This window comes from Mustela erminea, chromosome 2 (assembly GCF_009829155.1).
Source record: "Mustela erminea isolate mMusErm1 chromosome 2, mMusErm1.Pri, whole genome shotgun sequence".
Taxonomy (NCBI): Eukaryota; Metazoa; Chordata; class Mammalia; order Carnivora; family Mustelidae; genus Mustela; species Mustela erminea.
In genome coordinates, this window is record NC_045615.1 from 137,658,402 (window position 1) to 137,686,294 (window position 27,893).

The 27,893-nt window shown below is 41.1% G+C and overlaps 1 protein-coding gene across 1 annotated transcript; it reads left to right on the forward strand.

Annotated features, from left to right (window-relative positions):
• Positions 1-802: 802 nt before the first annotated feature.
• Positions 803-27,330, forward strand: NIPAL1 (NIPA like domain containing 1). Its single transcript, XM_032334238.1, has 6 exons — positions 803-948; positions 14,844-15,110; positions 20,628-20,684; positions 22,963-23,053; positions 24,842-25,002; positions 25,527-27,330. Exons 1-6 carry the CDS (start codon positions 903-905, stop codon positions 26,144-26,146), a joined length of 1,242 nt encoding a protein of 413 aa, XP_032190129.1. The 5' UTR covers positions 803-902; the 3' UTR covers positions 26,147-27,330.
• Positions 27,331-27,893: the final 563 nt, after the last annotated feature.

The following is a 27,893-nucleotide window of genomic DNA, read 5'->3' on the forward strand; positions in this document are numbered from 1 at the left end:
AGAGACATCCCACTTTTACGGCAAAGGTTTTAACAGGATTTATACCCACTTCATACCAGATAATCAATCACCTACCACCAGGCCTTTCACCAACTCATTGGTTAAGTTACTTAACCTTGCTCGGATCCCTCATCTGTAAAAAGTGGCCATTAAAAGACTAGGTTGTGAGATACAATGGGTGCCCACATACGCATGGCAAAGAATATCATAAATGTTAGCTACTTCTATTTTGTGGGAATCAGTCGTTTCCGTTTGAGCTTTGTCTCTGCTTTAGGATTTATGGTAATAATTGCAGGACTTAGAAAAAAGGGCTTTGGAGGACATGAGTTTGAAGCCGAGGGACCGCGGGGAGAATCTGATAGCACCAGAAGGGCAAAATCTGTTAGAATCAGCTTAAGCTTGGTCATCAGAGCTGAAGCCCAATGGCCGGCAACTTCCTTGCAGAGCGGTTAACATCTGCAGCAGGGCCCTCGGGAAATTTCTGGACCTCGGAAGAAGGCAGAAGGGGTGCTCAGCACAGCCTTTACTCCACTAAATTGCCGCAGAGTTGGCCCGTGGCCTGCACGCTCCGGGGGGCGTCTTTACCCTGAGAAGTGTCCACTGCGCGGTTCCAGCCGCAGAGCCGAGAGCCGGCGGGAGCTGCCGCCAGCCCCACGAGGGACCAGGCTCTGCCGCCGAGGTCCACACCCCAAGCTCTGGGTCCCAGCCTCCGACCTCGGGGGCGTGGCTCGCGAGGAGGTCCACCCCTCCCATTGGCTAAGGCTGCCCCGGGGGGCGGAGTGAACGCGCGCCAGTCCCGGACCCTACAGCTCCGCCCCATCGCGGGTCCCGGGGGAGGAGGAGTAGCTTGGGTGGAGGAGGAGGAGGGAGAGCCTGCTGGGAGAAGCCCCGACTGGGGGGCCATGGGGGGACAGGTGAGGCTGCCGCCTGAAGAGCCCTGCCAAAAAGGTGAGTGTCTGTCCCCAGCCGAGGGACCTGGCCCCGGGGTGGTGATGAGACCGGGTGGGCGGTCCCGGGTACTTGGTTTACTCATTCAGGCTCTCGGCCAGTCAGTAGATGTGTACTGGTACGCGCCGTATGCCAGGCTCTGGGGAAGCCAGAGCCGGACGAGATAGACAGACGGGGCTCCCCCTCTGGTGCAGGAGGCAGTCCCATGTAAATTGCAGCGTCCTGGGCGTCGCGACGGGGAAAATCGGGGTGCTGGGGGGAAGACTCCTGCGTCTCGTCTGAGAAAGGCGCTTCCTCTGACTCAGACTCGCTCCCGGAGTCCGCGGTCGAAGTCACCCGGTGGGCAGAGGGGCGTGCCTCGGGACGGGGCGGGAGTCGGTGTTGCGCCCTGCGTGGGCTCCTCGAGGGTCAGACACTGCGCGAACCCAGGCGCGCTGGGCCTCGCGGGGAGGGCGCTGGACCCTCCCGGGCCGCCCACGTCTCTCCTCTGTCTTCGAGATGAAAACGTTCCCAACCCTGCTGGCCTCGCGTCTGACTCGCCGTGCAGTCACTTCTTGGCTACTTCAGGCGAGAGCCCAACGGGAGAGGAGGCGGGGAACTGGGCGCAGTCACTGGTAGGTTTGTCACTGTCCGCCAGGCTGGGGTTTCGGCCCCCAGGCGAATCCTGAAGAATCGCCGGGCCAGGCCGCTTGCCCTTTGCCAGGTGTTTGATCGCTGCCTGGCTTTCTAAAGTCACACACAGTGCAGAAGGCCCGTGTGAGCAGGATCGAAGTAGGACGAAATACTGGGAGCGTGCCCCTGACGGGAAGGGTGTGTCTCAGCTGAAATGACAGTTTTCAACGTGTGAAGGCGAAGGCTGATTTCTAATTTACCTGCTAAGGACAAGAAGAGGGACGAGTGAGGGGCGTGGCAAGAATGCTTTTCCAAATTCGCTAACAACTTGAGGTTTCCTCTCCTCTTGTCTCCTCCAAATTATTCTTATTCTTATTCTTATTCTTATTCTTATTCTTATTCTTATTCTTATTCTTCTTATTATTACTTATTTTCTATGACCCTGCAATTGCACTACGGGGTATTTACCCCAAAGATACAGATGTAGTGAAAAGAAGGACCATCTGTACCCCAATGTTTATAGCAGCAAAGGCCACAGTTGCCAAATTGTGGAGAGAACCAAGATGCCCATCAATGGACGAATGGATAAGGAAGATGTGGTCCAAATTATTCTTTGATGCAGAGAGTTCACATTTTAAAAAGGGAGGCCTGGGGGAGTTGGAGGGAGTGTCAGTGAACGAGTCAAAACTATGCTAGCAAGAGAGAGAAGGAACACAATGAGAAAATGCCTGAAAAACTCACAAATTACTCCAAAGATGAAGTTTTGGAAGTTGTGACTAGAGTAGCTGGATCTGAAATTATTTCCTAGATAGATTGCATGATCTTTGTCTAAATAATTCCTAAGCCAGTAAGTCAGACTGTTAATAGTATATCCACCCTTATTTACCCAAGGGATCTGTAAGTAAGGAGGGTTTGTGAATTGCACTTGCTTATTTGAACTTAGATGTTTTTCCTGCTTTACTCATGCATTTAGTTCCAACAAGATGTATTCAAGCTCAGTGCTTAATTCCTGTGATTAATTATAATTAATTATGTGGGAAAGACTTGAGAGAAATCCGAATCCTTATCAATAGTGGGAAGAGATTAGGCTTTGGCATTTGTCTTCTCAACTATACCTGAACGTCCTTGAGTCTTCATCCTAAACTAGGAATAATGTGTACAGTTTACAGTTGTCCGATTACATATGAAGCACACGGCTCAGAGCTTGACATGGAGTAACAGCTCAATTTTCATTCATACATTCATCCAAATAACAAGAGTCCATGTATCAGGCTCTGACATGGGTGCTGCTATAGATTAATTTGCAGAACAGTCTGGTCCCAGACTCTAGTAAGCCTCCCATGTAGCTTACTATGTAGAAGGCAGATAATACGCAACAAACAAATGAATAAAAAAGGACATTACAAGAGTGGTAAGTATCGTGGATAATATATTGAGAAAGTTGAGGATGTTTAGATTGGGGACTCAGGGAAGGTCCCTTAGAGAAAGTTCTGTTTGAGCTGAGATCCAGATGACAAGAAGTTCATCATGAGATCTAAGGATAGAGCATTCCAGATGGACTTCCATAAAGGAAAAGTTAACCTCATACTTCGTTTTTTACCTTAAAACCATAGATGCTTCAAAAAGACTTCCAATTCTAAATTTTCATGTTTCTTTTTTCTAAGGTTTTATTTATTAATTTGAGAGAGAGAGAGAGTGCACGGGTGAGCAGGGGGAGGGGCTAAGGGAGAGGGAAGAGCAGACTCCCTACTGAGCCAGAAGGCTGCTGCAGGGCTCTATCCCAGGACCCTATGATCATGACCTGAGCCAAAGGCAGACGCTTAATTGACTGAGCCACCCAGGCACCCCAAACTCAAAATTTTCTAAAAATAAATAAATAAATAAATAAACACACACGGAGGGCGTTTTTCTTTTAGGTGTTTGATACTATGTCACATATTCCACAGATCTCAATTGGAGTCCAAGAGCCAATAGAGGCTTCTTAATTTGCAAATATGACACCATGAAAATACAGTGTAAGAGATATACCCAACTGCACGAAGACTCTGTCCCCAGGACTATGTGGGGTTGTGAGGGGAACAAAGGACAGAAAAACTAGGCTGTAAAGAAGACAAACCAGGGACGCCTGGGTGGCTCAGTTGGTTAAGCGGCTGCCTTCGGCTCAGGTCATGATCACAGCGTCCTGGGATCGAGTCCCGCATCGGGTTCCTTGCTCGGCAGGGAGCCTGCTTCTCCCTCTGCTTCTGCCTGCCTCTCTGTCTGCCTGTGCTCCATCGCTCTCTCTCCCTCTATCCCTGACAAATAAATAAAATCTTAAAAAAAAAAAAAAGACAAACCATATATCCCAGTGGATCTGCTTGAGAATTCTGACCTGATTTGGCAGCAAAGAGAATAAGCTGAAGATGGAGAGGGATCCAGTGGTTTTCAAAGCTTTCTTTGAGCATGTGAACCACTTTTCCAGGGAGCAGCCAGCTAGCGGAACGGAAAATGACATAGGTGGGTTTTGGGACTGATTTATCTGGCATGATGTTGAAAGGAAGAAACATCATCTGTATCTCTCTTGTACTGATTAGGGTATGTCCTGTATTCGTGTATATAATCTTAAATTTTCAAAACAGGTTCTCATAAAAATGTATCAGTTTATGTTCATACATCATTAAATTCTGTGTTTTATTGGGTAGTCATTTTTTCCTTTTTGCAGATTAGAAACCAAGGCCCAAAGAATTGTATAATTGAACATCGAATAATGTTTCCTAATTAGTGATCAAACTAGGCACAAAATTATTTGGGCCTTTGTTTTTCTATAGGTGCCCATACCCCTTTGCTGGCTTTCTTGGATGCAGTACTACTCATTTTAATGATTCTGAGATTTTTACTTTTAAGAACACCTATGTCTGAAACATTTCTCAGAATTCCACCAAGTGAACACAACTTTCATTATCAGGAAAAACTTCATTTTTTGTGTAATGCATAGCTGCTTTTCTTACTGCACTAAAGAAAAATGTCCTCCAGATTTTTGCAGGTTGATTTTCCATCTTTCTATAGATGTCCTAAATGCTAAAATTCAAAAGTACTCAAAGCTAGTTAAAATTCTCCACTAAAGGTTATTCAGAAAACAATACGCTGGAGTGCCTGGGTGGCTTAGTCAGTTAAGTGTCTGCCTTTGGCTCAGGTCAAGGTCCCAGGATCCTGGGATCAAGCCCGGCTTTGGGCTCCCTGCTAGGAGGAAGCCTGGTTCTCTCCCTCCCACTCCCCCTGCTTGTGTTCCCTCTCTTTGGGTCTCTGTCAAATAAATAAATAAATAATCTTTTTAAAAAAGAAAATATGTAAAAAATAGTTTAGTCTAATATTTAACACATAATTGCTTTTATTTTTTAAGTTTTTATTTTAATTCCAGTTAGTTAACATACAATGTAATACCAGCTTCAGGTATACAATATAGTGATTCAACACTTCCATATATCACCCAGTGCTCCTAATCCCCATCCCCTATGTCAGCCATGCCACGCCCCCTTCTGGTAACCATCTCTAACTGAAGGTTAGAGAACATGGTTTGTTCTCTATAGTTAAGAGTCTGTTTCTTCTTCTTTTTTTTTTTTTTTAAGATTTTAAAAATTTATTTGAGAGAGTGAGAAAGCATGAGCAGGGATGGAAAGGAGAGGGAGAAACAGACCCCCTGCCGAGCGAGAAGCCCCACACAAGAGTCTCCATCCCAGGACCCTGAGATCATGACCTGAGCTGAAGACACATGCTTAACCTATTGAGCCACCCAGGCGCCCCAAGAGTCTGTTTCTTAATTTATCACTCTTTCTCTTTTTTTCCTCTCTTGTTTGTTTGTTTTGTTTCCTAATTCTACATATGAGTAAAATCATATGGTATTTGTCTTTCTGTAACTGACTGACTTTGCTTAGCATTATACTCTTCTAGAACCATCCATGTCATTGCAAATGGCAAGATTTCATTCTCTCTTACCGCTGAATAATAGCCCATTGTATATATATATATGCCACATCTTCCTTATCCATTCATCAGTTGATGGGTACTTGGGTTACTTCCATAATTAGGCTATTGTAAATAATGCTGCTATAGACGTAGGGGTATTTTTATATTCTGGCTTATAAGGTAGTTCTATTTTTAATATTTTGAGGAACCTCCGTAGTGTATTCCACAATGGCTGCACCAGTTTGCATTCCCACTAGCAATGCAAGAGGGTTCCCCTTTCTCCACATCCTTGCCAGCAACTGTTGTTAATTTTAGCCATTCTGACAAGTGCATCATCTCCTTGTAGTTTTGATTTATGTTTCCTTGATGGTAAGTGATAATGAACATCTTTTCATGTGTGGCTTCCTGATCTGTATGTCCTCTTTGAAGAAAGGTCTGTTCATGTCTTCTTCCTGTTTTTTAATTGGATTATTTGTTTTGGGGGGTATTGATTGGGAGTCTGATAAGTTCTTACCTATTTTATCTTTAACAGTTTAGTAACTTTAGTGATGTACATGTTGTAAAGTGTGAAAAGAGCAGAAGTTTATTTAGGAAATCTAGTGGTCAGTAGTCCTAGAGTCCTTGGCTTCTAAACATGCTGATAGTGGTTAGATCTTGCTTAATTTTTTTAAAGATTTATTTATTAGTTTGAGAGTGAGAGAGAGAAAGAGAGAGGGTGCACAGAGAGAGAGAGAGAGAGAGAGAGTGAGTAGGGGGAGGGGCAAAGGGAGAGGGAGAGAGAGAATCCTCAAACATATTCCCTGTGAGTGTGAAAGCTGACGTAGGGCTTGATACCAGGACCCTGAGATCCTGGCCTGAGTCAAAATCAAGAGTTGGTTGCTTAACTGACTGAGCCACACAGGCACCCCTTAATTTTTTTTTTTTTGATTGGTAATGTCTTCTCAATTTTACTTTGGTTAATTGAAATAATGATCTTCTTACCCAGCCTTAATGGAGTTTATTTGTAAATCTATTACTATGATTTGATTTCCATACTTACTCACAATGATTTCTCATTCTTATTCTGTGCCAAATTTTCTCTAAATTATTTCTAATCCCTATTCTGCTCCCCTGTTCCTGTTTGATAGTTCTCTCACTTAAATTGTCAGCTCCATGAGAACAAAGACCTGTTCACCTGTCCTGTTGGTCACTTTTTTTTTTTTAAGAATTTATTTATTTATTTGATGGAGATCACAAGTAGGCAGAGAGGCAGGCAGAGAGAGAGGAGGAAGCAGGTTCGCTGCTGAGTGGAGAGCCCAGTGTGGGGCTCGATCCAGGACCCTGGGATCATGACCTGAGCCGAAGGCAGAGGCTTTAACCCACTGAGCCACCCAGCAGCCCCCTGTTGGTCACTGTCTTACCCATACTTAGAACAGGGCCTGGTACTCAGGAAATGCCCAGTAAGAATTTGCAAAGTCTTGAATAAATGAATACCTAATGCAGTGCCTTGCATGATAGGTTTTCAACAGCTAGTTTGTTGAGCAAACAGAAGAAATAGATATATGAATGTACGATGTTGTTGTATAGTCATAACAAAGCTGTGAGAAGGGGTTGGTTTCATCAGCAACATTAAATAAGGATGATATGGTTATATGATGGAAAGAGACTGAGAAGTTCCTTTGTTATTCTTTTTTTTTTAAAGATTTTATTTATTTATTTGACAGACAGAGATCACAAGTAGACAGAGAGGCAGGCAGAGAGAGAGGAAGGGAAGCAGGCTCCCCGCTGAGCAGAGTTTCTGATGTGGGGCTCGATCCCAGGACCCTGGGATCATGACCTGAGCTGAAGGCAGAAGCTTTAAACCACTGAGCCACCCAGGTGCCCCACTTTGTTTTTCTTTAAAGATTTCATTTATTCATTTATTTGAGAGAGAGAGAGAGAGAGTGTGTGTGAGAAAGCAAGGGAGAGAGACCATGAGCAAGGGGAGTGGCAGAGGGAGAGGGAGAAGCGGGCTCCCTGCTCACTGAGTCCCTGGGGCTTGTTCCCAGGACCCTGGGATCATGACCTGAGCTGAAGGTAGACTCTTAACCATCTGAGCCACCCAGGAACTTCTGAGAAGACTCTTTAGAGTGCAAGGGCAGAGAAGACCTTTCTAAGGAAGAGACATTTTAAAGATTTATTTATTTATTTGGGCGGGGGGAGTGTGCATGAGAGGTGGGAGGGGCAGAGAGAGAGGGAGAGAGAGAGAATGTCAAGCAGACTCCACACTCAGCACGGAACAGATGGGGGGCTCAGTCTCACGATCCTGAGATCATGACCTGAGCCCAAATCAGCAGTCAGATGCTTAACCAACTGAGCCACCCAGGCTCCCCAGAAAGTGACATTTTAGTATATGTGCTGCCGAAGCGAGCACAGAAAGTGACATTTTGAAGTGAGACTCAATGAAGAGGAGTTAGCTCTGCTTGCAACTACCAAGGCTAATTAGCAAGTAACAAAGCTTTGAGGTGACCAGGAATTTAGCCTATGAAAGAGGATGAAAGAGAAAAAGAAAGAAAGAAAGAGAGAGAAAGAAAGAAAGGAAGAAAAGAAAGAAAGAAAAGAGGAAGGAAAAAGAAAGAAAACCAAAAAGCAAAACAATTGTAGAGAATATGGTTAGAGAGAAAACTGGAGGCAGGATTCTGGAGGCTCTTGTAGACTGTGGTGGAGATTTCAGATTTTTCCTAAATGAGAAAGGAAGCCATTGTAGAATTTTAGAGGGAGAAATGACAAGATTGGGCCTACTAATCTAAAGACTCATTTCCCCTGATCTTACCCCTGCTATATCCGGACCTCATCTCGGGCTGTCTCTCTTCCACCACCCCAGCCAGCCTGAAGTACATTCCTGCCACAGGGCTTTTGCATTTACACATAGCAGAGAGGTTTGTCCACTTAATTAAAGAAAAAAAATTCCTTTTTGATACTTCCCTGCTTTCCAAGGCACTCAACATATTATGTAGTTATTAATTTACTTGTTTATTTATTTATTTTTGCCCCTCACTAGAATAGACACGAGGGCAGGAGTTCTACTTTATTTACCATTGTATCCCCAGCTTCTAGAAAATGCCAGCCAGACAGTAGATACTTTTGTGGAGTCAGCGAGTGAAACAACTCACTAGTTTGATTTCAGGGAATGAGTGAGAGAGAGACACACACACAATATGATGTCAGAGGTGAACAAGCTTCAGAACATGTAAAACTTAAGGAGTTCAGGATGAGGAGTTGAGGTTTTATTGTCATTGCAGTGAACGCTCACGGGGAGAGCTGAGGGAAGTTAAGCAGGGGAGTGACGGAATCTAATTCACACTGGCTGATATTTAGAGAGTACATTGCAGGGGACATAAAGAAATTCATTCATATTTTTTTCTATGATAACAGAAATGGGCAGGTGTATCGGTCAGCTATTGCTACGTAATACACAGCCTAAAACTCAGTGGCTGAAAACAATAATGTATTCTTGCCTCTGCCTCTGAGGGTCAGCTGATGGTTGATTGATCTAGCCTGGGTTCACCTGGGTGTCTCTGCCTCAGGCCCCATGGCCACCTGGGTTTGTCTCCTTCAGGTGGGAAGAGCTTGGCTCTGCTCCCTGTGTGTGTTTCCATTCTGGGGCTCAGGCTGAAGAGGCCACAGCTGCTTAGGGAAACTCTATTCCTGACCAGGTGGGAGAGAGTAAACCTAAGTGCGTAGGTGCATTTGAAGCCTGTCCTCATATTCCCCCTGCTGCTCTCCCACTGGCCACCAGCTCACCTGCAGCCTGACATCAGAAGAAAAATATTCTGCCCACATCAGGAGGGGTAAGGGACTAACTATTTGCTGAATAATAAGCCAAACTAACATGGTGAGATAATGATTTCCTCAAACTGGAAATACCTGGTAGTGATTTAAAATTCAGTTTGGTTTTTTTTTTTTTTTTTTTTTAAGATTCATTTATTTATTTATTTGACATACAGAGATCACAAGTAGGCAGAGAGGCAGGCAGAAAGAGAGAGGGGAAAGCAGGTCTCCTGCTGAGCAGGGAGCCCGATGCAGGGCTTGACCCCAGAACCCTGGGATCATGACCCGAGCAGAAGGCAGAGGCCCCAACCCACTGAGCCACCCAGGTGCCCCTAAAATTCAGTTGTTTTTTTTTTAAAGATTTTATCCATTTATTTGACAGAGAGATCACAAGTAGACAGAGAGGCAGGCAGAGAGAGAGAGAGAGGGAAGCAGGCTTCCTGCTGAGCAGAGAGCCCGATGCAGGACTCAATCCCAGGACCCTGAGATCATGACCTGAGCCGAAGGCAGCGGCTTAACCCACTGAGCCACCCAGGCACCCTAAAATTCAGTTTTATGTTATCATTGACTCCTTAGGAAACAGCTTTGCTATTGTATATAATTAACTGAATAATTTAAAGTATTATTCTCTATCTATAGGCAAATTGTACTTGAAAAATTATTCAAAGCATTTCAGCTTTGTGTAAACATTAATAATAACTTTTAGCTGCATTTACTTGTACTTGACGTTTTTACATTTCTGAAATAAAAAGAATACTGGCCTGGGAATTGGGTTACTCCTTGGCTGTAATTCTGGCAATTACATGGCTTTGGCCAGTCACTTAATATCTTGGCATCAGTTTCTTTGAAACGTCTTTCGATTACAAGTGCCCAGGAGCTTAAAGCTGGTGTAGCAACAACGTTTATGAGCCACTGGGATTATAAGTAAATGACTCTGGGAACAAAGATCGTGTATGATCAAATCACAAAATTACAAAAGGCATCTTCAGAATCACTGAGTAAAATTCCCTTATTTTAGAGATGAGGAAACTGAAACCAAGAGTAAATATTGAACTTGGCCATGACTAGAGATAGAAACAGAGCACAAGGTGAGGAAAGGCACACAATACATAGAAAATTTAAATTTGCTTTGAAATCTTTAGTTTGTGTGTGTGGGTAAGTGACTTTCACACTTGTGCATGAAAGATACATATTAAGTTCAACCATACAGAACTGCTATTTTTATGGGGTCAAAATTGTCAAATATCATGAATTACATATATTTCAACATAATTAAGAACTTTAGCAGTACTATTTGCGAGAATAAAAACATTGTACATGACTCAAATGTCCACCAACTATAAAACAGAAAAATTAATTGGGAGGTAAACATGCAGTGGAATTGTGTAGGACTGGGCAAAACCAAGTCCTACAGCCACAGGCAGGCGTCAACACTAACAAATCTCAAAACAAGCAAGTCCCCAAAGAATACATACTGTATGATTTACATTTTATAAGATGCAGAAGCAAAACTAAACAATTTATTATTTAAATATACAGTCATATAAGGGAAATCTTTTTTTTTCCCCCCCAAAAAAGGTGATCTTACACAGTAAGTCAGGAGAGTTGTCTCTTCGGAAAGGCAATGTTTATTCCTTAAATTAGGTGGTTGACGCATTGGTGTGTATTGAATTTTTCTTTATAACCGATACATATTTTCTAAATATTAATTACACAATGTTTAGAAAAAATAATAATACCAAAGAAATAATACATGCTCCCTGCTGGCGGGAGTATAAATTAGGACCGTCACTTTGGAGGGCTATTATAGTGTCTATTAAAATAAAACATAATGAATGTAATTGATCTTCTCTATGTTGAACAAAGTTTAAACTCCCTGGATGATTACTTTGCTTACTAGAATCTCAAGAAGCCAACTGAGATAGCTCTAGATTCCTCTGAAATACTACAGACTCCCTACCCACACATTCTACTTCGCCTGTCTCCTGCCTCAGCACTCCACCCTCCTCACCCCCCTCCGTGTCCTCTGCCCCCTGCCCCCACAACTCACCCTTCACTCCCTGACTCCCTCGTTCAGTCACATCTGCTGTAGGCCCTCTCCGCAACAGGCACCCAACATAAAACAATTTAAGGTCTAAGGTCAGAAGCTAGACAGGAGTTTTATTATTTTTCCTGCCATAAAATTTACAGCATTAAAAGCTACTGCTCACAATGAGAACTTACAAAATGCAACAAAGATTATTTGCTTTTGCTTATAACCCTCTGCTCCCACACCCCCTAAAATGCTGGAAACATTTTGCTATGCCAACAGCTTAGAAGGAATATTGTTTCACTGGAATGAGACCTGCCTACTCTGTTTTCAGAGATGAAGTTTTGGAGTGGTTATGTTAATTACATAGTAAGTAACACTAATGCCGCCTTGGAATTCACTGGAAAGTCCAGTCAGATATTTTCTCAGGAATTAGTGTAATGGAAATTCTTACTGCGAAAATCACTTTCCATTCTTGGAGTTTTAAATGAGATGAACAGTGACTGAAACAAGATTGCTAAGGGTTGGCTTGTTTGAAAATGAGCAATTCTGGGCGCCTGGGTAGCTCAGTGGGATCGAGCCCCACATTGGGTTCTCTGCTTGATGGGGAGCCTGCTTCCCCCTCTCTCTCTGCCTGCCTCTCTGCCTACTTGTGATCTCTCTGTCAAATAAATAAACTCTTTTAAAATTATTTTTAAAAATTTTTTTAAAAGGGAGATCTTTAAAAAAGAAAATGAGCAATTCTTAAAACAACCTGCCTGAAAATTCCTCAATGTTACAGAATATTCCTGAAGTCACATAATTCTCCTTGGAATATTTAGAAGTTTTGACTTAGAATTTATTCTGTTTCTTTAAAACAAAGTTGATTCATTTTCAACTTATGGAAATAGGTGAAATAATAATCACGAAAAGTTTCAATGCAATTATTTTACCTTTTCAGGGACCTGAACTTTATCATTGTTTCTTAACTTTGTTTTTTTGTTTTGTTTTTGGGTTTTATTTTGGGTTTTTTTTTGTGTTTGTTGTTGTTGTTGTTGTTGTTTGCTTGTTTCTTAACTTTGTAAGTGGGAAATTCAGATAACCACATAATGTTATGCATGGAAGCATAGATCCAGTTACCAGAGTTTTGTTCCGAAGATATCATTTGGTCAAACTGTCCTTTGTTGTTCATAGGACTTCTTAAGATTTTTGAGATGTAAAACTAATTTTTTCATTGAATTCTAAAATTGTAGTTGATTCATTTTTCTTTGCCCTTTTTGTTTAGAATAAATCAGAAGGGGGAAATACACTTCTTTAAAGAAAAAAATGAAATTTAAAAAAAAGAAAAAAATGAAACTAATGTAACATTGTATGTTAACTGTACTTGAATTAAAATGAAATAATGGGGCACCTGGGTGGCACAGTCAGTTGAGCAGCCAACAATTGGTTTTGGCTCAGGTCATGATGTCAGGGTGGTGAGACTGAGCCCTGCATTGGTCTCCACCCTTACTTAGCACAGAGTCTGCTTGAGATTCTTTCTCCCTCTTCCTCTGCCCCTCCTGTTCTCTCTTTCTCTCTGTAAAATAAATAAATAAATCTTTAAATACAATAAATAAAATAAAAGGAAACGAACTATTGAGACTTCATCAAGCTAAAAAGCTTTTGCACAGCGAAGGAAACAGTTGATAAAACCAAATGATAACCTACAAGAATGGGAAAAGGTATTTGCAAATGTCTTATCAGATGATATACAGAGTACCCAAGGTCTATAAAGACTTTATCAGACGCAATACCCAAAAAACAAATAATCCAATCAAGAAATGGGCAGAATACATAAACAGAAATTTCTCCAAAGGAGACATACAGATGGCCAGCAGAAGCATGAAAAAACGCCCCACATCATTTGGCAACAGGGAAATACAAATCAAAACCACAACATGATACCACTGCACACCCATCAGAATAGCTAAAATTAACAAGTCAGGAAACAACAGATGTTGGTGAGGATGTGGAGAAAGGGGAGCCCTCTTACACTGTTGGTGGGAATGCAAGCTGGTGCAGCCACTCTGGAAAACAGTATGGAGGTTCCTCAAAAAGTTGAAAATAGAGCTGCCCTATGACCAGCAATTGCACACATACTTAGCTTACTTGGGTATTTATCCAAAGGATATAAATATAAACCCAGATGTTTATAGCAGCAATGTCCCCAATAGCTAAACTATCAGAAGAACCCCAAATGTCCATCAACAGATGAATGGATAAAGAAATGGGTAAAGAAATTCACAATGGAATTTTACTGAGCCATCCAAAAGAAAAGGAAATCTCACCATTTGCAACAACGTGGTTAGAACTAGAGGGTATTACGCTAAGTGAAATAAGTCAAACAGAGAAAGACAATTATATGATTTGACTCATACGTGGCAGTTAAGAAACAAAACAAAGGATCTCAGGGGAAGGGAGGGAAAAATAAAGTCAGACAAAATCAGAGAGGGAGACAAACCATAAAGAGACTCTTAACTCTAGGGAACAAACTGAGGGTTACTGGAGGGGCGGTGGGTGGGGGGTGGGGTAACTGGGTGATGGACATTAAGGAGGGCACGTGATATATGCAGCTGATGAATCACTGAACTCTACCTCTGAAACTAATAATACATTTCTATGTTAGTTAAATGAATTTCAATAAAGTAAAATTTTTAAAAAAATAAAAGGAAAAGAAAAGTTGAGAAAAGGGTCAGAAAATCTTGTCACGGTATCCCCTTGCCGGCAGCTAGCTTTTCAAGTGGAGCACAGATATAAAAGTTCCTTATATTGTCTACAGTGGGTTCATTTTGTGTTGTAGTGTTTAGCTTGAAAATTCTAAGACCTTTAAAATAATGGGTCTGGTTCAGTAGATGTACATGTTTGTTTGAGTCCTTTTCTAAGAAAAGCATACTGGTGTTTAATTCATTTTTTTTTTTTTACTAGATTTTATTTAGGAGAAGGTAGATGAGTAGACCTGAAAAATCATTCTTTGCAGGGAAAGTGGTACACAAAACTAAACCCACTTTTAAACAATTTTCGGAAATGCCCCATCACCCCGCCCAGCGGGTTAGCTAAATTGCCTATAAGATGCGGACAGATGAATTGCTGTGTCTGTCCCCACACTCAGGCATCACCACCACTGCTTTCCCGGAGCCATGCTAATCAGGTAGAGCGGGGAGGTGGTCTAGGGGGCCATGATGAAGGGTGAGCACCTCCCGCGTGCCAACAGCTACTCTCTTCTCTTGCTACTCTCCCAGGTGGTATTTTGCTGCAACAAAGGGCCAGCAAGTATTGCTGAAGTCTCCAGTTTATAAGAGAAAATCAGACTTTAGGGGACAGCTCTCATTTGTAAATGAACAGGTGTGTGGCCCTCCCACTGGGAAAGTTCTTCCATACAGTTAAAAAAAAAAAAAAACACTCTCAGGACCATCCACTTGGGTTTCTCTTCCTTGGAGAAAAGCAGTAATTATTCATGTATCTCCCTTTGGTGTTTGTTGACATTTCCTTCTGTCCTTTCTTTCAGGCTATGTGCTGTCTCTGCTGTGCCCAAACTCCTCCCAGGCCTGGTGTGAGATCACAAACGTGTCGCAGCCTCTGGCTTTTCCTGGCCTCTACAGGGACCTGAATGCCAGCATAAGCGCCTTCAGCAGTTCTGCAAAAGTTGAAAACAAATACAGTCTGTACGTGGGTCTGGTGCTGGCGGTCAGTTCCAGTATTTTTATCGGCTCCAGCTTCATACTGAAAAAGAAGGGCCTCTTGCAACTGGCCAAGAAGGGCGTTACCAGAGCTGGTGAGAATCAGAGGCAACTAGCCGTTCAAGTTTCTGCAGCAGCTGCAGAAATAATCCTGTTCGAAGACCGTAGTGCTACAGTAGTGATATTTTACTGCCTCTGTCTTAGCCCCTGTCTCTGTTCTTAGCAGATCTCCCCCTACAATTTCCAGGGTTGAACCAGGTTGTGTCCCCTTGAGGGTGAAACTGAAGGTCTTGTTCCCAGAGGTTGAGTCCTCCTATCAGAGCTTTTGTGTGCAATTTCAGTGTTCAAGTTCAGATGTACATGTAGCTTCCCTGCTTAAGACATGTCAGTGGCTTTTCTTTGCACTCAGAATAAAACCCAGTACCCTTCCCCAGTCTCTGACCTCCTGCGTAGGATGGTCCTTGCTACCTCTCTACCTGTATCTTCTGCCTCTCTCCCTGTCACCTACTTCGGTCTGCTTCCTGGAACAGACCAAGTTCTTTGTCCCTTCAACGCCTTTTCCCTTCACCTGGAATGCTCTTCTCCCTGGCCTGCCTTCTGGCTGACTCATCCTTCAGACTTCAGCTTGAGGATCATCACCTTGGCTGGCCTTCCTTTCTGGGGAGGTGTCCCCCACCCCCACCTCCATTACTGTCTATCATGGCACGAAGGGTGTCCTTCATGGTACCTGAAACAATCTGTCATTGTAGGTTTATTGCTTATTTACTCATTTATTGGTAGCAGACCCACAAGAGTAGGAACCTTCCCTAGGATAGTGTTTGGGACCCAATAAATATTTGTTAAATCAATAAATGCATAGCCATAGAATTAAGTTGCTATTTATAGTGATGCTTTACATGCTGAGTAACAGCTTAACTACCCTTCATTAGCCATAATCTCCATTCATTTTTTCTCTTTTTTGTCATTTTATTGATAGGTAGTGGAGATACAAACTCTTCACATATTTAGTATATACAATTTGATGAGTTTGGACATATGAATATACCTGTGATACCACCACCATAACCAAGACAATAAACATTATCTATTACCTCCCAAAGTTTCTTTATGTCCCTTTTCCTTCTTTTGTTTTTTTTGGGGGGGTTTTTTTGGCCAGCTGAATATGTAACATGTCTACATTTCTGTGTTTTGTTTTGTTTTGTTTTGTTTTTCTCTTTCAGACATTTCTTTTTATTTACAATTTGTGTTCAAGGCAAATCAATTCTATGAGAAGTTACTATGAGTTAAAGCATAAATACACAAACACAATATACAATCCAAAATAGATGCATAGCATTCAGGTGTGAAACAAAACAGAATGTTCATTCACACACTGCAACTTGACATCTGTTGGATATTGTTGTTTCAGCACAGGTTCCTAAAGATGGGGGGAGCAATGACTTTGGTTATCAAGACTACTGTGGCCATATTAGATACTGGAACATCTAAGCATCCGTGCAAACAAGTCCTTACAGTGTTCATTTTTAAAAAGCTTTGTGTGCATTGAGACAGAAAACATCCAAGATTAATTAAGAGATGATTTCTTTTTTTTTTTTTAAGATTTATTTATTTATTTATTTGACAGATAGGGATCACAAGTAGGCAGAGAGGCAGGCAGAGAGGAGAGGAAGCAGGTTCCCTGCTAAGCAAAGAACCCCATGTAGGGCTCGATCCCAGGACCCTGAAATCATGACCTGAGCCGAAGGCAGAGGCTTTAACCCACTGAGCCACCCAGGCACCCCAATTAAGAGAGGATTTCTTAAAATGTAGCTTAAGAAGTATGGGCACAGGGGCACCCGGGGGCTCAGCTGGTTAAGCTTTCTGCTCAGGTCATGATCTCGGAGTCCTGGGATGGAGCCACTCATTGGGGCGCCCTGCTCCTCGGGAAGCCTGCTTCTCCCTCTGCTTCTCCCCCTGCTTGTGCTCTCTCTCTCTTTCTCTGTCAAAAAAATAAAATCTTTAAAAAAGTAATAAAATAAAATAAATAAAAGTGGCATTTCAATCCTCTGGGGGAAAGGATAGATTGTTCAATCAAAAGTGTTAAGACAATTGGCAAAAATTAGGAAAAAATGTAAGAGTTCTACCTCATACCATTCAGGAATTTAAAATGAAATGATTTTCTCAAGAAACATAAAAGGTCTTTCTAAGAATGTAGATAAAGGGAAGAATCTATTCTGTATAAAGGAAGAGACTATCTGGATTGATTTTTAAAAAAGAAAAAGAAAGAAAGAAAGGAAAAGAAAAGAAAAGAAAGAATCCTACACAGCGACACCTTAACTAAAACTAAAAACCAAATGACATAGGGGCCAGGGGTGGAAGGAGTATTTCCAAAATATATGACAGACAAAGGATATTAAGATCCACAATATATAAAGAATGACCATAGTTGATAAGAAGAAGATTAGTAGCTTAAGATAAAATAGGCAGATACATAAACAAGAAACTCACAAAATAAGAAATGCAAGTGTCCAATAAACATATATAAGTAAATGTTATATCACTAGTACCAAAAGAGATACCATCATATAACAAGGAGTGCCTGGGTTGTTGTCTACTATCTATCTTATCTTTCTCTCTCTCTCTCTCTCTCTTTTTTTTTTTTTTTTTTTTTTTTGGTGGGTGGTGGAGGGAAGGACAGGAACAGAGGGGGAGAGAGAGAGAGAATCTGAAATAAGTGTCACGTCCAGCACAGAGCTGATCATGACTCCAAGATCATGACCGTAGCAGAAATTAAGAGTCAGATGCTTGGATGCTTAACCAGCCGAGCCACACAGGTGCCCCTGTTGCCTACCATCTTAACAAGGTTTTGTATTTTCTTTAAAAGGCCCTACATTGGGGCGCCTGGGTGGCTCAGTGGGTTAAGCCGCTGCCTTCGGCTCAGGTCATGATCTCAGGGTCCTGGGATCGAGTCCCACATCGGGCTCTCTGCTCACTGGGGAGCCTGCTTCCTCCTCTCTCTCTCTGCCTGCCTCTCTGCCTACTTGTGATCTCTCTCTGTCAAATAAATAAATAAATAAATAAATAAATAAATAAAAATAAAAGGCCCTACATTGGTAGGGGACTTAGGAAAATTAATAGCCCTCCCAAACATTGCTGGAGGCAGTATCAATGGGTACAAACTTTCCTAAGAGCAATTCCGTAAAGCTTAAAAATGTCAATGGCTTAAAACCTAATAATTCCATTTCTGGAAATGTATCTTAAGTGAACAAGGATGCCACCTATAGTTACATATTATTTATTTTTATTTATATTTATTTATATTTTTATTATATTTATTTTATATTTATATATATTTATATATTTTATTATATTTATTTATATTTATGTTTTATACTCCAGGATATTTATTTAAGGGTTTTATATAATGAGAATAAAAGTAGAAACTCAGTATGTGTATGTGTATAGCTGCACGCCGGTTAAGTAAATAATGATATGCCAGATTTTGAAATAATATTCAACCACTAATTAAGGACATGAGGAAGTATTTATGGTATATTAAATTTTAAAAGACATTATGAAATTGTTTTGTAATATTCCAATTTAATCATGTGCATTGTAAGAAGAAAATCCCAAATCAACTACTTGGCAAGATAATCTTCACAGCTAATACACCCTGTTTCATTTAATCATAACAAAATCAGAGAGGTCAAATACATAGGATTAAGTATATTAAAATTGGTGAGAAAATTCCATTTTCTATAGCAAACGTACCTGTGACTTTAGGTCACAGATTACAGTAAATAAAAGAATACCGTTAGAATACCTCAGGAAATAATAATAATACAATTATTTATATTTTAAATTATTATCTGGAAAGGGGAAAATGTTTCTTCATTCTTAGGCTCTATCTAGCAAAAGCCAGATCTGAAATTTGATCATTTGTACTACGCTTTTTCTGTGTGTCACATTAGGGCTTTGGCTTTAAAATGTTCTTTAAAGGGGCGCCTGGGTGGCTCAGTGGGTTAAAGCCTCTGCTTTCAGCTCAGGTCATGATCCCAGGGTCCTGGGATCGAGCCCCACATAGGGCTCTCTGCTCAGTGGGGAGCCTGCTTCCTCCTCTCTCTCTGTCTGCCTCTCTGCCTACTTGTGATCTCTGTCTGTCAAATAAATAAATAAATCTTTAAAAAAAAAAAAATAAAAAATAAAATAAAATAAAATGTTCTTTAAAGAAATTAAGGACATTCTAGAGCCGTAATTGCCAATTAAGTGTTAAATTATCAAGCTTCTCTGTTATTGGTGTTTGTAAGAAAAAAATACTTAAATTACTAACTGGAGCTGATCTTTCTAGTCTCAGACTGAAATAAGGATTCCTCCCCCCCTAGATTTTCTCATGTTGTCTTACATTTATAAATCTAACCATTAATTTCATACTAAGGATGGTTCACTGAGTGTGTAATAAAAGGAGCAAGACAAAAAAAAAAAAAAGAGAATACCTCAGGAAAGCTTTTTATCCTTTCCAGTAGACTAGAAACTCAATTTTCTGATGCCAAGATAGAGAGTAATGAGACTAATGTTTGTTACCCTCTGACTGACTATCCAAAATCTCAAAAGCTCTTCTGTCAACCACCTTCTTCCCCTTAAGGTCCTCATTAGGTACTGAGAGAATTTACAGCGTATGGTTTTCTGTCTTCAATTTTAACTGTAGCTGAAACAAAGAATTTAGGATTTAGAATATTCTGTGTCCACACCTCTGGCGGGCATCCATACAGTAAACCTAATGATTAAACAAAATTTTCTTGCAAATGAAAAAACTACAGAAATCAAAAGTGATGTAATCGAAAGCTGTCCAGGATCTTTAAAAAAATGACCAAGTTGGGGCACCTGGGTGGCTCAGTGGGCTAAAGCCTCTGCCTTCAGCTCAGGTCATGATCCTGGGGTCCTGGAATCCAGGCCCGCATTGGGCTCTCTGCTCAGCGGGGACCCTGCTCCTCTCTCTCTCTCTCTCTGCCTGCCTCTCTGTCTACTTGTGATCTCTGTCTGCCAAATAAATAAATAAAATCTTTTTTTAAAAAATGACCAAGTAAATAAGCTGAAAACTAGCTATCCTGAGTTGGCCTTAAGGTGGGGTATCAATGGTGTGTCTCTCAATGGGTGGGGACCCCCACATTTGGGGGGTCCCAAATGTGGGGCAGCGATAGGGTGGAAGCCACTGGTGTGGGAGATGAAAAATTCACCTGAGGCAGAACAAAGGAGACAGAAGTTGATTGACTACACCTCAAGGAAGGGAGTGGTGGGCAGAACCGCAGAGGAGAGGCTGTCTGAGACGAGGTAGTGGGTGGGGGCTGCTTTTATAGGGGGAAGATAAGGAGATATGGGAATGTATGGAATTCTCCCTTTTTTGGTTAACTGTGCTTAGTCGTAAGTAGCCCAGTAGTCAGGTAGGGCCCGTGGGTATCTTGAGGTGGTCTCCCAAGGGCCCTTTTCTGCATTCCATTGCTCAAGGCTGTTTGCCTGGGCTTGACCCTTGAGTCTTGCCTTTTCCAACCGTATCCCATTACCTCTCCTCGTAGTCAGCTCTTGAAACCTTCTTCCTCCAGTTAAGAACTTAATTTTAATTTTTATTATGCTCCTAGGGCAAGGTGGACATTCTTACCTCAAGGAATGGCTCTGGTGGGCCGGATTACTGTCAAGTAAGTCCTTTACTGCTCAGAAGAGTGTTTGCTTGTAACATGATCAATAAATTACACGGAATTGTTCAACATTGATTACTTTATCTTCCTGGTAAGGATGGCATTCGAGTCTAGAAATTTTCGTGTGGGTATCATATATTGTCTTATATGTAAAATAAGTTCTAGGTTCTTAGAATTAATTATTCTCTTCTCTCCCTCCACCTCCATGTTCTCAATACTGTCCTGGAATGCAAGGGCAGGGAAGGTAACATTTGAAATATTATATTTTAATCACAAACTTTTCCTTAGGTTATATCTTATTCCCTGGAGCAACTGAGGAAAATGCCTTCTTCCCACATTTCCCTGCTTCTAATTGGAACCTGTGACTGTCCTAGCTGCATGTTTTCTGAGGAATGGGTTTATTTTACTGGTCAGGACCAAAATGTGGGTAGACTTAAGTCCCCTCTGGCTGCTTAGCACTGAACAAGTGGAGAGAAGCTGAAGCTTGTGGACACTGCCCTTCTCCCAGACTTGCCCTGAGGACACTGAGACTATTGGATGGAAAGCACAGTATAGATGCTCATGTGATGTGCAGAGAAGGCAGTATTATCTCTCATGGCACTTCTGTAGATTTCTCTCCTCCCCTAAATCCTCCAAAGATTCTTGAGTCCCAACCTAAAACTATCAAAGGTGGGACCTCATAAACTGTCATTTCCCACTGCCTGCCGACCACCTCCCTCTGCAGCAAGAAGCCTGCAGACTTCCATTTATTTTCCCATACTACGTGACACACATCAGACTTGTGTGATCCTCTTCTGCCAAAGAATTGGGAAAGAACTTTCTACAATATTAGAACTTTCTCTAATATTAGAATCTCCAAAGATGATAAATAAGAATTATTTAAATGTAAACGTGTATAGATAGCCCTTTTGTAGTTGTTAAGGTGTTTTCTGATTCTTTACTTCATCGGAATAAAAATTGACAGGGACTGAACTGAGAAGATTCCAGATAGATACTTTGGATGATTTTTTTCTCCTTTTCTCTCTCTCCTTTTTGTGTCTCCCACCCTCTGCCTGCACAATAGGATGAAGATATAAGGAGAAGGTTATGTGGCTACATTTACAGTTTTATTCTCATCAGGTACAAAGTTCATGCTAGTATCGAAGAGAAAAAAGCAGAAGTCTACAACATTAGAGATTTTTATCTAGTGACAAACATACAGCACTTCAATCATGAAATTGATGTTTTCCTGGAAAGCTGTCTATAGAGATAAAAATATAAATATTATCAAGTGTTCAAGAAAGCTTCATATTTGAAGAAAACTGCCATGGCTCTTCTTAGAAGAGCAGTCTCCCAGTTGCTCTGTTCTGGAAGTTTCTATCTGTGTTACAATATTTCCCTAAACCTGAGTAATCCTGAAGATTTGGCTGGGAGAGAAGGGAAGGCTGGGAGCATAGCAACCAGAGGGGAAAAGGAAAGTATTCTGGTGTCTTTTATCTGTTCCAGAAGCTCTCTCTACATTGTAAGTGTTTTCTTGACGTGATTTGCCCTCATGAAATACTACATTCTGTGGGCAACTGTTCAGTTGTAACCCATAAGAATAATTTGGCCCTCAGACAAGAACCTGTCCTTAGAGGGAGTTTCCCTGACTCTAGAGGTCATCTCACTAGAAGTGTAGAGTTTCTCAGATAAGAGAAAGATGGCAGGAGCCCATCCCTGTGATTGTAAAGCCCTTCGGATCTCCTCGAGCTTCTAAGATATTGTCAAGGTGTTTTTGGGCCATCTACAATTCAGAGATGCCTAGCTCCTTGGGCCTGTGGTAGGCATTTCTGGCTATCTTCTGCCAGCTCAGTAGACCTCCGCAGAGCATTCTAATTTGCCACAGGGTTTTTGTTAATGTGCTTAACAGTAAGCATGCTTGAGCGCCTAGAATAATTCTTTGCTTAGGCCAAAACTACCTCTCATTAGATTTTGTCAAAATGACCAACTGACCAACTATGTTTTTGTTAGTGACATAACTAAAATCTCTACTGGAAGTCATTTAAAGTGTGTAATCATCTGACCTCAGGTTTTGCATGGATTGAGTTCATATCACCAGGTAATTACAGTGTATCTGCATCCCTTAAGACCTATCCTTCCCCACCCTCCATAGGAAAACATCAAATTGTTCCTTTTAGCTAGATCTGTCAGTATCTCTGGGATGGAAGTCTACCTACCACTTTGCATGCATTATTGCTTTTTCTCTTCTGGCGAATAAGTCCGTCCGTCTCTCACATCACCCCTGTGGCTTGATTTCCAGTGGGAGCTGGCGAAGCGGCAAATTTTGCAGCCTACGCTTTTGCACCTGCCACCTTGGTCACCCCGCTGGGTGCTCTGAGTGTTCTCATAAGGTATGTGAGAAATGAACTTGGCTTCTTCTTTTTTTTTTTTTAATTTTTTCAATTTATTTATTTTCAGAAAAACAGTATTTCTTTTTTTTTTTAAAGATTTTATTGATTTATTTGTCAGAGAGAGAGAGAGCACAAGCAGGGGGAGCGGCAGGCAGAGGGAGAAGGAGAAGCAGGTTCCCTGTTAAACAGGGAGCCTGATGCGAGACTCAGTCCCAGGACCCCAGGATCATGACCAGAGCCAAAGGCAGACGCTTAACCAACTGAGCCACCCAGGTGTCCCTGAGCTTGGCTTCTGTAGAGATGTCAGTACCATGATGAATATAAACCACAAGAAATACATCGTTAAACATATCTTAAATTATCATACAACTCATGTGAGAAGACACAGGAAAGCGCATGAGCGTGGGAATAAATTGTGGTGTTATTTAGAAAACCTATGAGGGTGGGCCTGGTTTCCTGCTAACATAAAGTAATCCTGTGTTACGTTTGTGTTTATTCAAAGAAGACTTGCAGTTGTTTTTGTTTTTGTTTTTCTCTCTCTCTCACCTAAACACATTGCCACAGTCCGTTCAGTCCTTTGTGTTGTCATAGTGGTTAATGACCATGGTGGTCATTGGTCATGGTGGAGGACTTTTAAAAGCATAGTGTTTGGGTTAAAGGACAACTCTCACTTCAAGTCTTCCCTTGTTTGCCAGAGAGTTGTGTTTGGAGAACTTTTAGTTTCTTTTGGTAATGGAAACGGGAATAATTTTCATGTTTGTAGAACAGGAGATCTCATTTTTCTGAGCAGTCATTACTATGATCCCAAATGATCGTGTTCAGTGGATGCAGGAAATTTTATAGCTAAGCAACTCTATTATTTATTGTATTTTATCTCCATTCAGTATCCACCTTGGGTGGAAAACCTATAACTAGGCCAACCCACTTCTTTTCACGTTCTTTGTAGGACTGTTGAGAGAAGTAAATGAGTCAGTACACATAGAACTCTAGAACACTGTCTACGCATGGGACCATAACTCTTAGTAGTAGCAATGTTTTGGCTAAGGCTGCTGTCCTCACTGACTCTAAGAAGGTGCCAGGTGCTGGACCACAGTCTCAGGTGCATCTTGGTACAGATCATAATGGTACTCCCATGTGGGAGTGCCAGGGCATCAAGAGAAGGAGGCCGGAGTGCTGAAGCCCCAGCAGACGTATTTTGTGGAACAGCAGGATGGCATAGTCTGGTGTCCATGATGGTACCAACAGAACTTCCTGAGGCCATGGCAACCAAAGTAGTGGGGACTGTTGAGTAAGTGAAAGTATCAGGGCAGTAGCAGCTGGTAAGGAAATACTTCAGTATTTTGACAACCCATGTGGTTATACTTGTGTGTGCTTGCTACATATCAGCCCTGAGCTGGTGATTCTTCTTTAGACATGGATCTTTCTTGAAGCTTCCATGAGCACACATAATCTCAATGAATCTTGCCAGTAAGATATAAAAGATCCTCCATTTTGTTTGGCTTTGTGGGAGAAGATGGGAAAATAAAATTAATTGGGTGGGACTTACCTCTCTTGGAAAGATGCCACGGTTCAGAATGTCTGTTAAAACCCTTTTGATATAAAAGCAAGCAGATTTGATTGACCATTTCTGAGTCTTAAAACTAATCAGGTGTTTCAGTGTCCTGTAGTGTATACAGCTCAGTTGATTGGCAACTGGGATAGAGGGGTGGGTACTACAGTGGGACTTGTGAGCTGCTACGGAATCCAATGTTAACTGAATGAGAGTGACTTTTTTTCTTCTCCCAACAGTGCAATCTTGTCTTCCTACTTTTTAAATGAGCACTTGAACATTCATGGGAAAATAGGCTGCATATTAAGTATATTGGGGTCAACCGTGATGGTTATCCATGCCCCACAAGAAGAGGAAGTCACTTCTTTGCATGAAATGGAAATGAAATTGAGAGACCCAGGTCTGTGATTCAACCAAAAGAAACACTCAGATTCTGTTCCACTTTCTCTCCTCATCAAATGAATTTGTAATAATACTGTAAAAGGCTCCCTTCAAGCGTCCTTGTGGGTTGGGTGATACAGTGAGATTTGACTGTATTACAAGTCTTTGGTAAAGGTGACACAATGTACTGGTCCAGATTTGCTCTCTACACAGCGAAAGGAGATGGGAATAGGAGGGGCAAGAGGCATATACTCTAACCCCAACTTTGGCCACTTTCTCCCTCTGAAAATAAAAAGTCTATCAGACGATACCTGCCATACCTCATAGTGTTATCTGTGCAATTCAAATGATATGTTTGTGAAGGTCCATTGTAAAATGCCCAGAGCCATGCAGTAAAATGCTGTTTTGTTTCTGTTATTTTAAGTTAATCTCACTTCTCTTTCAGAAACACCTGCCCTCCTAAACCCATGGCTAACATGATTTTGCAAAAGATAGAATGCTACTAGCATTTTCTGAAGTCTAATTCTTTTCTCTTCCAAACAGGATTTATTTCCTTTGCTGTGATCGTAACTGTGATCTCATTGGTGCTGATTTTGATCGTGGCTCCCAAGAAGGGACAGACCAATATATTGATCTACATTTCAATCTGTTCATTGATTGGAGCGTTTTCAGTGTCTTCTGTCAAGGGCCTGGGAATTGCCATTAAGGAACTATTGGAATGGAAGCCAGTTTACAAGCATCCCCTGGTCTTTGTTTTGCTGGCTGTACTTGTGCTCTCAGTGACGACACAGATTAACTATCTCAACAAGGCCCTGGACACCTTTAATACATCTCTTGTGACTCCCATTTATTATGTATTCTTCACGTCCATGGTAGTAACTTGCTCCGCCATCTTATTCCAAGAATGGTATGGCATGAAAGCTAGAGATATCATTGGGACGCTGAGTGGGTTCTTTACCATTATCAATGGCATCTTCCTTCTAAACGCTTTTAAGCACACTGACATTACCTGGAGTGACCTGACATCCACTACTCAGAAAGAAGTCCTCTCTCTGAATGGTAGTGAAGACAAGTATGTCCTACTAGAGAACACAGAATGTTCAACCCCAGGATTCAATGATGACATTACCTTGTTTAGCAGGACTGACGATCAAAGTCTCTAGCAACCCTGAACTTAAATATAAGACACCTGAAGAGGATAGGAAATGCCTGATTTTTTTTTAAGAACTATTAGGAAAGCTGGCATTTTTAAAGTTCTAACTAATAATCTAGATGTGAGATGAAAAAAAAAAAAAAAAAGAGGCCTTCATTTTGGCCACCAAATTTAAAAGTCAAGATTTGGATCCTCCCCCGAGAAGACTTCTACTGTTTTTCATTTCTACAAACTTGAAATATTCTCTGAGCACAAAAGAAGTTAGGGTTGCATGAATTTCCAAGTAATCTCTTCTGGTCACAATATATTTGTCTCTGCCAAGTGGCTCTTCATTTCTTTGGCTGCTATTCTTAGTAATTCATAGATAAACTCAACTATGTGCTGATTAGCAAAGTATCAATCATCATTCTCTGATGAGTCATAGTTTCAAATTATTAAACCTGAGAAGTGAGATTACTGATGCTTCCTCCCACCCCCACCCAACTTCTATAACTTCCTTCTTTCTAAACTAGATGCTAAAGAGTGGAGTGTTAAAGAAAAAATAGGCCTGCCTTGCAAATTTGCTCCCTGATGGGCTAGAATGCAGAAGACACACAGCCCATGAGGGGCTTATCAATTGTAATTTATTGCCATATTAGAAAAATTTATTACCAATTCAACAGAGGAGAATGGAGAAGGGAGAGAAACACCTAAATGAAACATGGTGCTTTTTCTTTTTCATAAAAACAAGTGCAAATGATTCAAGTCAAGGCTTCTTTTAACTCAAAACTGAACAGTGTAAGACAAAATTGAATTTCTGGAGAATTCCAAGTGATTTCAGCTTTGGAGTTCCTTATATTCACTTTGTCCCTTTTTCTGTTATCCCAAAGATCATTTTTCTTGGTGACAGAGAGACTTTTATAAAAGTAACTGATATATTACTTTAGGATTATATGGTACACCTCAATTTTTCTCAGATATATAATCTGCAAAGGGTGAGTTTTCCACAGACTGTTTGGAAACCATTAGAAAAATCTTTTTGAAAACTTGAATGAGTTATCATAATTGTTCTCTCAAATTTGACACTTTCACCCTCATTAAGGAAATTATAGTCACTAACCTTTTTAAAAACATACATATCCTACCACTATAAGTGATAGATTTTTCTTTTTCTGTTGAATTTCATCCTGACCATATTTTCCATACATTTTATTGAGAAGTAAAACAAAATATTGAGACCTTGGGAACTAGTACAGGAAAATACCTTTTGGATATTAACACTTCTATGTGATTTTCCTATCTCCAAGTATATAGTAGGAATAACATTTTTGGTGGGCTTTCATGTCTATGGACAAATATCACTCACTGATTTCATGAGAAAATTACCTACTTCCAGACTAAACTTATTTCTGTCAAATCAAAAATCCTAACCAAAAGGTTACAAGATTAACACAAAGAAAACAAAAACAAAAAACAAAAACCTTCAGGTTGATTCAGTTTTTCTGGTCCAACATTAGAAGTTATTTTATTTGTTTGTTTGTAATCCAGCTCAAGTCTGTCCTGGGCAATAATAGTAAATTCTCCTATTGAGAATTTTATTCCACTGATTTTAGCATTTCCCAGTTCAGTTGGGCTCTCATTGATGTTCTCAGGTATATCCTGAGGTGACGTTAAAGTTGGAAAGGACTGTCAATGTCTCTTCAGCGTAGGTCAATGTTGAGTGCACCTCAGTGTGTTCTTATTTTTGAAAACTAATAATCCATGGGAGATACATGGGT

What these genes read in the sequence shown, in the direction of transcription:
- NIPAL1 (XM_032334238.1), top strand. Translation starts at nt 903, where the DNA reads ATGGGGGGACAGGTGAGGCTGCCGCCTGAAGAGCCCTGCCAAAAAG. An exon ending in GCTCTGAGTGTTCTCATAAG is followed by an intron (nt 23,054 to 24,841) that starts GTATGTGAGAAA and finishes TTCTCCCAACAG; the next exon opens with TGCAATCTTGTCTTCCTACT. An exon ending in AATGAAATTGAGAGACCCAG is followed by an intron (nt 25,003 to 25,526) that starts GTCTGTGATTCA and finishes TCTTCCAAACAG; the next exon opens with GATTTATTTCCTTTGCTGTG.